This window comes from Alexandromys fortis, unplaced genomic scaffold, assembly GCF_014885135.2.
Source record: "Alexandromys fortis isolate MF-2015 unplaced genomic scaffold, M_Fortis_MF-2015_v1.1 scaffold_238, whole genome shotgun sequence".
NCBI classification, from domain to species: domain Eukaryota; kingdom Metazoa; phylum Chordata; class Mammalia; order Rodentia; family Cricetidae; genus Alexandromys; species Alexandromys fortis.
This window is the reverse complement of record NW_026068126.1, coordinates 1,677,006-1,690,071: the sequence shown is the minus strand read 5'-3', so window position 1 is coordinate 1,690,071 and position 13,066 is coordinate 1,677,006. Positions and strand designations below refer to the sequence as shown.

Genomic DNA, 13,066 nt, shown 5'->3' with positions numbered 1-13,066 from the left:
CCCCCGCCAGTGCAATGGTCTGGGATTCTAAGACAGTGACTCAACCCTCTGGGCTGTGTCTCCTGGCTAACTGAGTGCCACCTTTCTCTCTTTTGTTTCTTTTTTACAGATTTATGTTTATTTATGAGTATGTGTGCTTGCCTGCTTGTATTCTGTGTGTGTATAACATTAATGTCAGTGCGGTACCTGTGGAGGCCAGAAGATGACATTGGATCATCTAAAACTGGAATTATAGGTGGTTGTACCTCCCTATATGGGTGCTGGGAACTGAACCCAGAGCCTTTGCAAGAGGACCAAGTCCTCTTAATTGCTGAGCTATCTATCTCTCCAGCCCCCGAGACCCCGAGCTCTGTTGCCACAGTGGGAGTCTGCCAGTGTTCCTGTCTCAGTCCAGAATGTGCTGATGCTGGGCTGAGTCCAGAGTCCCAAAGAGGATAAGCATGTGATCCCTCAGGTCTTAACTGTAGGCAGTGAGCCCTTTGGTCCTTGTAGAGAAAGCAAAGCCAGCAGGAAAGAAGCCTAAGGAAGAAGACCAGATCCACTGGCTGATGGTATGAGTGCCCAGAGCTCTGCCACCTGCAGTTAAGATTTATGGCATGTCCTTGCACCTGAACAAGGTGAATGATCTCAATCACCAAACTCTTGTCTCTGCCTTGGTATTTGATGTCCAGACAATGCCATATAGCTTTCATTGGTTCCTTCCCTTAAGTACTTTATTTCCTTGAGAATCTGAAATGATTAGATGCATAGCAGATGAAAATATCAGGTTAAAATGAGTTGTAGGGCCTCAGAAAAGTGTAGTTCTCCCTGTGATCAGCAGCCTCGTCAGTAGCTTGGCCATGTGAGCTCACCTGCTGTCTGTCTTTGAGGAAAACAGCAAGGAAGAAAGAACACAAGAGAGAACCACGACTGTGTCTCCAGTTTACTGCATGAAAGATGAGTGGGTGGAGTTTGGGCTTATGGGCTGAACTGTAGGGAGAGCAAAAGCAGTTTCTGCTCCAGTCTCCTTCCAAGTGTTGGTCGCTGTCACAAAGAGACTCCCTCGCTCTGTGTGTGTGTAAGTGCCTCTTTTGGTCTCGTTAGTCAGAATGAGATGATCTGAAGTGGGTTTGCATTCTCCTCTCCTTAGGTTGCTGACCTGGAGTCTGGCAAACAGATCCAGCTGATCAACAGGAAGTCTCTGCGGTCTCTCACTGCCCAGTTGCTGGTGTTGTTGATGTCTTGGGAAGGAGATGCCTATCTTTCTGTTGATGAGCTCAGGAGACATTACGAAACCACCCACAGTACTCCTCTCAACCCCTGTGAATATGGATTCATGACCTTGACTGAGCTACTGAAGAGTCTGCCTTACTTAGTGGAGGTACATGTGTGAGAGGGCTTTAGGCCATCATATTGGAAGCTTCTCCATCCAGCACTTCTGGAGTCTGTTAGTCTGCATTATTAGTGTGTGTAGAGCTGGAGGGACACGAGAGGTCCTGAAATTGGCTGGCTATTTTTCTTTCTTTCTTTTAGTAATTTTTTATCTTTTGAAATTTAAATATAATCAATATCATTTCCCCCTTCCATTTCCTCTCCCATCCCCTATCATACACCACCTCTTTGTTCTCTCTCAAATTCATGGCCTCTTTTCTTTTTAAAAAATTGTGTTTACTTATTTACTGTTAGATCATTTTATTTTATGTGTATGAATGTTTTGCTTGCATTTATGTATGTGCATCAAATGTATGCCTGGTGCCAACAGAAGTCAGAAAAAGACTTCAAAATTCATGGAACTGGAGTTACAGATGGTGGTGACCTATCATTTAGGTGCTGGGAATTTAACCCAGGTCTTCACTGCTGAACTATGTCTCTCCATGCCACTTTTTCTTTGTTCATGTGTGTGTGTTGTTGAGGGGGTGTTGTTTGGTGTGTGTGCGATGTCTCTCCGTGCCACTTTTTTTTTGTTTGGGGTGTGTGTATATTTGTGTGTGTGTGTGTTGTTGGGGGGGGGCATTGTTTGTAGTGTGTGGGCTATGTCTCTCCATGCCACTTTTTCTTTGTTCATGTGTGTGTGTTGTTGAGGGGGTGTTGTTTGGTGTGTGTGCGATGTCTCTCCGTGCCACTTTTTTTTTGTTTGGGGTGTGTGTATATTTGTGTGTGTGTGTGTTGTTGGGGGGGGGCATTGTTTGTAGTGTGTGGGCTATGTCTCTCCATGCCACTTTTTCTTTTTTGGGGATATGTGTGAGAGTGTTGTTTGGTGTGTGTTAGTTCCTAAAACTAAACACGGCCTGCACAGTCTGTATGTTACCTGTGTGTGTATGATATCAGGGTTGATTCCTGGAAAAGGCTGTGTCTCCTTCTCTTCAGCTTTCCTTAGTTGCCTGGACTTCTTTGTTTAGGGTTGGGGGCCTTGTGAAATATATCGCTTGTCCTTGTTTAGGTAGCCTTGTTGATGGGATTTTGTGGGTGTGCCTTGCCTGTCATTTCTAGAAGACACATCTCAGCAGACTACTAGTTCCTCCGGTTCTTGGAATTTTTCTGTCCCCTCTTTTGTGATGTTCCCTGAGTCTTAGGTGTAGGAGTTGGATCTGCTTTTTCTCTGCATTTGGATCAGGTGTAGTTTTCTATAATGATTGTCATCTGTTGCAAAAGAAGCTTCTTTGGTGATGCATGAGAAGTACACTTATCTGTGGTTGGATAGCCATTTTTCAGTTAGATAGCCATTTTCAGGTACTGAGACCCAGAAATTGAGGAAACCCTGCTGAAAATGAGCAGGAAAGTCAGGAAGAGAGTCTAATGCTGATGCCTCCACTGGCCTATGTGACAGTTTCAGGTGACAGCAGTGGATATTAAAAAGAAAGGTTAGGCCGGGCGGTGGTGGCGCATGCCTTTAATCCCAGCACTCAGGAGGCAGAGGCAGGTGGATCTCTGTGAGTTCTAGACCAGCCTGGTCTACAGAGCTAGTTCCAGGACAGGCTCCAAAGCTACAGAGAAACCCTGTCTCAAAAAAACCAACCCCCCCCCCCCCAAAAAAAAGAAAGGTTAGCTCTAGGCACATTTTCAGAAATGTCTCTTTTTGCTGGAAAAAAAAAAAAACAAATGAGAAGACTCTGCCACTTGGCAGCACAGAGAAAAATCCAAGACAAGTGATAGAGCTCTTCTCCGAGAAAAAGCCAGTTAACAGAGGAGCTGCCCATGGGGGCCATGCCTTTAGTTCTTGGATGGGGAGTCGCAGATGGTATCTCTGAGTTCCAGGACAGCTAGGGCTGTGTAGAAACAAAAGAAAGGAACTAGGCAGTGGTGGTGCATACCTTTAATCCCAGCATTCTGGAGGCATAGGGAGGTGGATCTCTGGGAGTTTGAAGCTAGCCAGGGCTACACAGAAAGACCATGTCTTGAAGAAAGAAAAAGAAAGAGAGGAAAGTCAGTCTAGAGCAGTTACCACAAGAAAGACCATAAGCTTGTTTACACCTCGCTACTGATAACAGGTGTCAAGACCTAGTTGGTTAACAACCAGTCTTCAGATAACTCAGTGGGTAAAGGCACCTTCTAGCAAACCTAATTAATGTGAGTGAGTTCATTCCTCAGATCTGCCGAGTACAAGAGAACTGATCCCTGCTGGTTGTCCTCTGATGTTCTATGCTTGCTGAGGCATTTGAAGTTAGGTACACATTCAAACGCGCGTGCGCAAACACAATGTAAAAAACTAAAAAAAGTTAAGTCTTTCCATTAATCCTGGGGGCAGAAACCCAGATAACATTAGGGCATTTTTAAATTTTTTTAAAATTGATATTTATTGAGCTCTACATTTTTCTCTGCTCTCGTCCCTGCCTCTCCCCTTCCCCCTTCAACCCTCCCCCAGGTCCCCATGCTCCCAATTTACTCAGGAGATCTTGTCTTTTTCTACTTTCTACTTCCCATGTAGATTAGATCTATGTAAGTCTCTCTTAGTGTCCTCATTGTTGTCTAAGTTCTCTGGGATTGTGGTTTGTAGACTGGCTTTCTTTGCTTTATGTTTAAAAACCACCTATGAGTGAGTACATGTGATAATTGTCTTTCTGGGTCTGGATTACCTCACTCAAAATAATGTTTTCTAGCTCCATCCATTTGCCTGAAAAATTCAAGATGCCTTTATTTTATGCTGTATAGTACTCCATTGTGTAAATGTACCACATTTTCTTTATCCATTTTTCAGTCGAGGCATTTAGGTTGTATCTAGGTTCTGACTATAACAAACAAAGCTGCTATGAACATGATTGAACACATGTCCTTGTGGCACAATTGAGCATCCTTTGGATATATACCCAAAAGTGGTATTACTGGGTCTTGAGGAAGGGTGTTCCTAATTTTCTGAGAAATCCCCACACTGACATCCAAAGGCTCTATACCAGCTTGCAATTGGGAACACCAGCAATGCAGAAGTGTTTCCTTTTCCCCACAACCTCTCCAGCATAAGTTGTCATCAGTGTTTTTGATCTTGGCCATTCTTAAGGTATAAGATGGAATCTTAGAGTTGTTTTGATTTGCATTTCTCTGATGACTAAGGATGTTGAACATTTCCTTAAGTGTATTTCAGCCATTTTAGATTCCTCTGTTGAGAGTTCTCTGTTTAGGTCTGTACTCCACTTTTTTTTTTTTAATTGGATTATGTGTTCTTTTAATGACCAATTTCTTGAGTTCTTTGTATATTTTGGAGATCAGACCTCTGTCTGTTGTGGGGTTAGTGAAGATCTTTTCCCATTCTGTAGGCTGTCATTTGGTCTTGTTGACTGTGTCCTTTGCTTTACAGAAGCTTCTCAGTTTCAGGCAGTCCACTTATTAATTGTTTCTTTCAGTGTCTGTGCTACTGGAGTTATATTTAGGAAGTGGTTCCCTGTGTCAATGTGTTCAAGTGTACTTCCCACTTTTTCTTCTATGAGGTTCAGTGTGGCTGGCTTTATGTTGAGGTCTTTGATACATTTGGAGTTGAGTTTTATGCATGGTGATAGATATGGGTCTATTTTCATTCTTCTACATGTTGATATCCAGTTATGCCAGCACCATTTGTTAAATATGCTTTCTCTTTTGCATTTTATATTTTTTTCTTCTTTGTCAAAAATCAGGTGTTTGAAGGTGTGTTGGATTAATATCTAGGTCTTCTATTCGGTTCCATTGGTCCTCCTGTCTGTTTTTATGCCAATACCAGGCTGTTTTCAGTACCATAGCTCTGTAGTAGAGTTTGATTGAAGTCAGGAATTGTGATGCCTTTAGAAGTTTAGGATTGTTTTGGCTCTTCTGGGTTTTTTGCTTTTTCATATGAATTTGAGTACCGTTCTTTCAAGGTTATTGAAAAATTTTGCTGGGATTTTGATGGGCATTGCATTGAATCTGTAGATTGCTTTTGTTAAGATTGCCATTTTTACTATGTTAATTCTACCTACCCAAGAGCATGGGAGATCTTTCCACTTTCTGGTGTCTTTTTCAATTTTCTCTCCTCAAAGATTTAAAGTTCTTGTCATACAAATCTTGTACTTGTTTGGTTAGAGTTACTCTGAGTACTTTTATGCTATTTGTGGCTATTGTGAAGGGTAATGTTTCTCTGATTTCTTTCTCAGCCCACTTATCTGCGTAAAGGAGGGCTACTGATTTTTTTGAGTTAATCTTGTATTCTGCTACATTACTGAAAGTGTTTATGAGTTGTAGAAGTTTCTTGGTAGAATTTTTGGGTCTCTTATGTAAACTATCATATCATCAGCAAATAGTGAGAGTTTGACTTCTTTTCCTATTTGTATCCCCTTGATCTCCTTTTGTTGTCTTATTGCTCTAGCTAGAACCTCAAGAACTATATTGAATTGATATGGAGAGAGTGAACAACCTTGTCTTGTTTCTGATTTCAGTGGGATTACTGGGAATTTATCACCATTTAAGTTTGGTGTTGGCTGTTGACTTGCAGCATATTGCCTTTATTATGTTTAGGTATGTTCCTTGTATCTCTGCTCTCTCCAAGACCTTTATCATTGACAGGATGTTGTATTTTGTTGAAAGCTTTTTTGGTATCTAATGAGATGATCATGTGGTTTTTATTTTTTAGTTTGTTTATATGGTGGATTATGTTGACAGATTTTCATATGTTGAACCATCCCTGGGTCTGTGGGATGAAGCCGACTTGATCATGGTGGATAATTTTTCCAATTTATTCTTGGATTCAGTTTGCTAGTATTTTATTGAGTATTTTTGCATCAACGTTCATGAGTGAGATTGGTCTGTAATTCTTTTTCTTAGCAATGTCTTTATGTGGTTTGGATATTAGGGTAGTTGTAGCCTCATAAAGAGTTTGGCAATGTTCCTTTTGTTTCTATGGTGTGGAACAATTTGAGGAGTATTGGTATTAGTTCTTCTTTGAAAATCTAGTAGAATTCTGAGCTAAAACCATCTGATTCTGGTTTTTTTTGGGGGGGAGACTTTTGATAACTGTTTCTATTTCTTCAGCAGTTATAGGTCTGTTTAATTTGTTTATCTGGTCTTGATTTAATTTTGGTAAGTGATATTTATCCAGAAAGTTGTCCGTTTCCTTTAAGTTTTTCAATTTTGTGGAGTACAGGTTTTTGAAATATGACCTGATAATCCTCTGTATTTCCTCCATGTCTGTTATGTCCCCCTTTTTATTTCTGATTTTGTTAATTTGGATATTCTTTCTCTGCCTTTTGGTTAGTTTAGATAAAGGTTTGTCCATTTTGTTGATTTTTCTCTAAGAACCAACTCTTTGTCTCATTGAGTCTTTTATTGTTTTCTTTGTTTCTATTTTGTTGATTTCAGCTCTCAATTTGGTTATTTCCTGACGTCTAGTTCTCTTGGGTGAGGTGTCTTCTTTTTGGTCTAAAGTTTTCAGATGTTAATCCACTGTGAGGGATTTTTCCAGCTTCTTTATGTAGGCATTTAGTGCTGTGAACTTTCCTTTTAACACTGTTTTCATTGTGTTCCATAAATTTGGGTATGTTGTGTGGTCGTTTTCATTGAATTTTAGGAAGTCTTTAATTCTCCCTTATTTCTTTCTTGACCCATTGATGATGAGTGAACATTGTTTAATTTCCATGTGTTTATGGGCTTTCTGGAACTAGTATTGCTGTTGAATTCTAATTTAAGCCATGGTGATCTGATAAGATACATGGGGCTATCCCATTTTTTTTTTTTTTTGTATTTGTTGAGGTTTGTTTTGTTACCAACTATGTGGGGTGCTGAGAAGAATATATATTCTTTTATGTTTGAATGGAATATTCTGTAATTGTCTGTTAAGTCCATTTGAGTCATAACATCTGTTAGTTCCCTAATTTCTCTAATTTTTTTTTTCTGACTGACCTGTCTAGTGGTGAGAGTGGAGTGTTGAAGTCTCCCACTATTAGTGTGTGGTTTAATGTATGATTTAAGCTTTAGAAGTGTTTCTTTTACATATGAGGGTGCCCTTGTATTTGGGGCATAGATGTTCAGTATTGAGATTTCCTCCTGATGGATTTTTCCTGTGACTAATAGGAAATGACCTTCTTTGTCTCTTTTGATTGAGTATAGTTTGAAGTCTATTTTGTTAGACATTAGGATAGCTACACCAGCTTGTTCCTTAGGTCCATTTGATTGGAAAAATTTTCCCAATCCTTTACTCTGAGACGATGTCTGTCTTTGAGGTTGAGGTGTGTTTCTTGTGTACAGAAGAAGGATAGATTCTGTTTTCGTATCCAATCTATTAGCCTGTGTCTTTTTATAGGTGAGTTGAGTTCATTTATATTAAGGGATATTAATGACCTGTGATTGCTATCTCCTGTTTTCGTTGTTGGTGATGCTAATTTGTGTGGTTTGCCCTTCTTTGAGATTTGCTGCTGTGAGACCATCAAATGTCTGTGTTTTTTGTTGATGCAGGCAACTTCTTTGTGTTGGAGTTTTCCTTCTAGTATTTTGTGTAGGACCGGGTAGGTGGCTAGGTATTGGTTAAATCTGGTTTTGTCATGGAATATCTTGTTTTGTCCATTTATGGTGATTGAAAGTTTTGCTTGGTATAATATTCTGTGCTGACATCTGCAGTCTCCTAATGTCTGAATAATGCTTGACCACAACCTTCTGGCTTTCATTGTCTCATGAGGTGTAATTCTAATAGGTCTGCCATTATATGTTACTTGGCCTTTTTTCTTTGTTGCTCTTGATATTCCTTCTTTATTCTGTATGTTTAGTGTTTTAATTATTATGTGGCAGGGGAACTTTTTTTTTGATCCAGTCTGTTTGGTGTTCTATAAGCTTCTTGTATCTTCATAGGTATATCTTTCTTTAGGTTGCGAAAGTTTTCTTTTATGGTTTTGTTAAGTATATTTTCTGTGCTTTTTAGTTGAACTTCTCCTTCTGTACCTATTTACTGGATATTTTGTGTTAAGCTTTTGTGAGAGTTAATGTTTTCTTTGACTGATGAGTCTATTTCCTCTATTGTATCCTCAGCGCTTGAGGTTCTTTCTCTCTTTCATTTCTTGTATTCTGTTGTTTATGTTTGCATTTGTAGTTCCTGATCATTTTTCTCAAAGTTTCTGTTTCTATAATTCCTTCAGTTTATGTTTTCTTTATTGTCTCTATTTCAGTTTTCAAGTCTTGAATAGTTTCTTTCATATGCTTGACTGCTTTTCTTGGTTTTCTTTAAGGGATTTGTTGATGTCTTCCAATTTTTTTTGTCTTTTCCTCCATTTCTTTGAGGGAATTTTTAATTTCCTCTTTAAGAGTTTCAAACATTCACCTGAAGTTATTTTTTAAGTCATTTTCTTCTGCTTCAACTATATTTGTTTGTTCAAGTCTTGTTGTAGGATCTCTAGATTTTATTGGTATCGTGTTGCTCTTTTTGGTGTTGTGTGTGTTCTTACCTTGTCTACTCATCTTTTCCTCTAATTGGTGTGGTCGGGGTTGTCTGTGACTCTGGTGATTAATCTTCTAGGTGCCAATGGATCCAAGGTTCAGATGGTTGTTCCTCATGGTGCAGTCAATGCCAGGGTTCTAGTTACCCTGGTGGTCACTCCATGTTCCTGGAGGTTGCTCAGCACTCCTGGGCTTTATTCCACTCCCATGGAGTTTCCTGTCTCAGGCCTGCTTTGGTCTAGGTTGTCAACTCTGACCTGTTTTTGTAAATGTTCCTGGTCTGAATCTGCTCCTGCAGGCCCTGGCTTGGGTTGGTCCTGCAAAGGTCTCTGGCTCTGATCAGTAGAGGTCCCAGACTCGGGTGCACCCAGACCTGCAGAGGACCTGGCTCAGGCCACTCCCTCAGAAGTCCCAGACTCATGCCCGGACCCACAGAGATTTCTGGTTCCTGTCTAACTTTCAGGCTTTTTAAAAAAGATTTTTAAAAAAAATGTTATGTATCTTGAGTGGTTTGTATGTATGCACATTGTATGTGCGTCTGGTTGCCCTTGGAGACCAGAAGAGGGTGTTGAGTCCTCTGGAACTGGAGTTACAGATGATTGTGAACTGCCATGTAGGTGCTGGGATCCAAATCCAGGTCCTCTGGAAGAGCAGTAGTTACTGTTACTGCTGAACCATCTTTCCAGCTCCAACTTAAGCTTTAAAAAACAAACAAAAAAAAATGTTCATTCTAGGGCATGAAAAGAAATGTGGTAAAGGATATAATTTACTTTTTTTTTTTAAATTGCTTTTGCTGGTTTGTTGTGTTGGAAATCAAATGCATGCCAAGCAAGCATCTTGCCACTCACTGATGTATGACCCTAGCACATCATTTTTTTTTATTTTAATCTTTATGTTTTCTCTCCCTTTCTCTCTCTCTTTCTCTCTCTCTCTCTCTCTCTCTCTCTCTCTCTCTCTCTCTCTCTCTCTCTCTTATTTCACTGAGACAGGGATTCACTGTGTAGCCCTGACTGTCCTGGAAATCGCTCTGTAGACTAGCCTGGCCTTGGACTCAGCGATTAACCCACCTGCCTCTGCTTCCCAAGTGCTGGGATTAAAGGCATGTGCCACCATACCTGGTTTAATATAGTCTTTTAAAAGAAAATGATTCTATAGAAGATGTCAATGGATAAAATCCAGCCGTGCAGCCGTGGAGGGAATGAAAGATTCAATTATCATCGTGTGACCATGTGCTGGATAAATAATGAAAAAAATTCAAGTTCTTGTTTCTATGGTCCTAGGAACTTAACTCAGGGCCTCATTCACTAAGCTAACAGCCCAGCCCCAAGTCTGGCATTTTACTGTTTTTACTGTTAATTACATTCTACCAATCTAAGCAGTGCTGTCAGACCTTCAAGATAAACAGCTTGTCATGCTTGGTGACACGGAGATGCCCTTCTCTTGGTGATGCTGGCACATCTGATGGAGTAGAACAGTGCTGCTTAAGTTTTTCCCAATTCAACCCTCCTTTTGCCCAGTAACTATATCAAATAGGTGTACAGAGCAAGTATTTGTTTGATGATAAACAATAAGAAAAAAAATTTTTAAAAGATTAATTGGTATGCATGCAATTTTACCATTTACAAAAGAAAAACAGATTTGCATGCTGAGGTAGATGTACTTTTGTTTTCATGTAAAAGAATCTTGGCTGAATATTGAAACTGTAGGACCTGGAACATCTTCAATGTTTTTCAGAGTTAAATAACAGCAGACTGGTATGAGTAGTAAAAGTGCTGTATTAATAGCATATTGTAGATGCAAATCTGAGGTCACTCAGGCAGCATTTGTTGTGTAATGCTGAGATGAGATACAGTGTTGAGAACTGCTACAGAAATACCTTGGGTTCATTAGGAGTTCAGCTTTCCAGCTAATTATTGATTATTGGGATTCAGAAACATTTTTATACTTGCAGATTTTTGCAGTCTCCACACACAGTTTCAAAAGCTGGGTGCTAGAAGACATGGGTGTTTGCAGGAATAGCCACTGTTCTGCCTCACATTATTTCTGGGAGATTGAGATCTAGTGGCCATAGCCACTGTGTGTGTCTATCGGAGTTGCCCCACCTTTCCTTGTGCTTGCTTTGAGACTGCAGGTTCCCTGCTTACTTTCCCTGCTCACACAGTTTCTTTGAGCTTGTCAGGATCACACTGCAGAGACACCAAGTTGCCCTGAGTTGTTTAGCCTCCCTGGAAGACCTTGCATGAACCCCTCCTAGGGCTCTGGGAGACTCTTCTGTGAACCCCTCCTAAAGTTCCTTAAGAAGCCAAGTTGATTTGGGGCCTTCAGAGTATTCTTGGCAGAAGGCCCTTAGCCAGAGGGGATAGGACCGGTCACTCATGAAATTTTTAATCCTTCTCTTTGTTTCTTCTGGGCCAGGTGTTTATGAATGATAAGGCAGAAGAGTATGTGAAGCTCACAAGCCTGTACTTGTTTGCAAAGAATGTACGGTCTTTGCTTCACACCTATCACTACCAGCAGATTTTCCTTCATGAATTTTCCATGGCTTATACCAAGTATGTTGGAGAAACACTGCAGCCCAAAACATATGGCTACAATAGTGTGGAGGAGCTATTGGGAGCCATCCCACAGGTAGGTGTCTTCCTGAAGAACTATCGCTGACCCCTGGTCAGAGATGTCAGGTGCTGCCAGATAAGATGAATGATGCTTATCTGGCTTTTCTAAACCTTTATTCCTGTGTGCCAGGTAAGTAAGTTGCAGGCCTTCCCCCCAGAAATGTGCTCAGTGGTCTCCTAACCGGATAGGACACTAAAGCAGATGTCCTACATAGAATGTGGTTATAGCAGCATAGCAATGCCCTCCTCTCTGCTCAGTGAGTATGGACAGTGGCCCAGGCAGGGCCCATTTGATGAAAATGGGGATCCTGGAGGGGCAGCATCACAGCTGAGTTACCATGTGGCAAGGAGCACACATAATCCCCTGTGGTCAGTAGGGGCGTAGGGGCATGCAATGTGAGAGGAGTGAATCTGCTGAGAGAGCGCCTGTCTGGCTGCATGGCAAGGCTGTGAGTTGATTCTCAGTGCTGCAAAAGAAGAAAAATGAAGATATGCAAGCATGGTAGAGCCTCTGTTAGGGTAGGAACTGTTCTGAGGGCCTTGCTCCTCCGGGTAAGAGCTTCCTTTTGCTGTGGAGAAGGCAGGGAAGCCTAGCTTTACCTTTGGAAAACACCCCTGCTGTCTCCAGAAGAGCTAAGGGAAATTGGAGTGGAGGAAGGAGCTTATGCAGGGTCCTGACTGTTGCCCAGACCCCAGAAGGTGTCAGTGAAGGAGTTGAGCTGAGTTAAAAATACATGTGAGCACTTGTAATCAGATTCTAACCCACAATATTTCAAAACTTCTGGAAGCTACATAACACCACAGTTGACTACCTTGATGAATTACGTCAACACACTAAAATGCATCTAACGTGCCTTCAGGCTATGTGTATACACAATGCTTATGTGATAAGATGAATTTCTAGTAAGTGCATCCAGACCCCAAATTATCTCATTAGGTATATGCAAATACTCCCAAATCCAAAATCCCTCTGATTGAAAGCATTTGAGACAGAGGGTGCTCAGCCTTTGATGAAATTGTACAAAATACCTGGGAGTAAGTACTCGGATGTGGGGAGTTTCTGGATTTAAGTCCTAAAGCTACAGTAGACATTATTGAAGTTATAAGTACTTTTAATACTGTCTTGTGAGTTCTGAGTGCTCAGCTTTGGTGGGAGTGCAGGAGTTCTACCCTGCTATTTTGATGCTAAAGAAAGCACATAGGAAACCTGTTGACACTCACTGAGTTCTGAGTCTGGTGTGTGAGAAGCAGCACAGGAGCCCCACTCTCCTGAATGTTAGGGTATTTTTCTCTTCTTTTCCACTACTTAACCGGGTGTATGTTTTTGCATAGGTGGTCTGGATTAAAGGACATGGTCATAAGAGAATTGTAGTATTAAAAAATGACATGAAAAGTAAGTAAGCTCCCATTACCCTCCCTTGACTCCATTGTGATTCTGTCACTGGCCTTTCTCTCTGATTAGTGCTCTTTTCTTATAGACCGGCTAAGCTCCCTTGGCCTGTTCCCTGCCAGTCATGAAGATCAGCCTGCAGTCAGCATGCAGATCCTGGAGGTGCCAGAATCCTGTGTAGCATCAGAACTCCAGCTCAGAACAGGTACTGGGTACTGGAAGAAAA

The 13,066-nt window shown here is 40.9% G+C and overlaps 1 protein-coding gene across 2 annotated transcripts in view; it reads left to right on the top strand.

Moving 5' to 3' along the window:
• Positions 1-13,066, top strand: part of Marf1 (meiosis regulator and mRNA stability factor 1) — a 54,038-nt gene that overhangs the window by 35,421 nt on the left and 5,551 nt on the right. For both annotated transcript variants that reach the window (XM_050125800.1, XM_050125799.1), the window contains exons 22-25: positions 1,130-1,360; positions 11,254-11,466; positions 12,783-12,843; positions 12,929-13,045. In XM_050125800.1, coding sequence (XP_049981757.1) covers positions 1,130-1,360; positions 11,254-11,466; positions 12,783-12,843; positions 12,929-13,045 — 622 coding nt within the window. The remainder of the gene's footprint in view (positions 1-1,129; positions 1,361-11,253; positions 11,467-12,782; positions 12,844-12,928; positions 13,046-13,066) is intronic.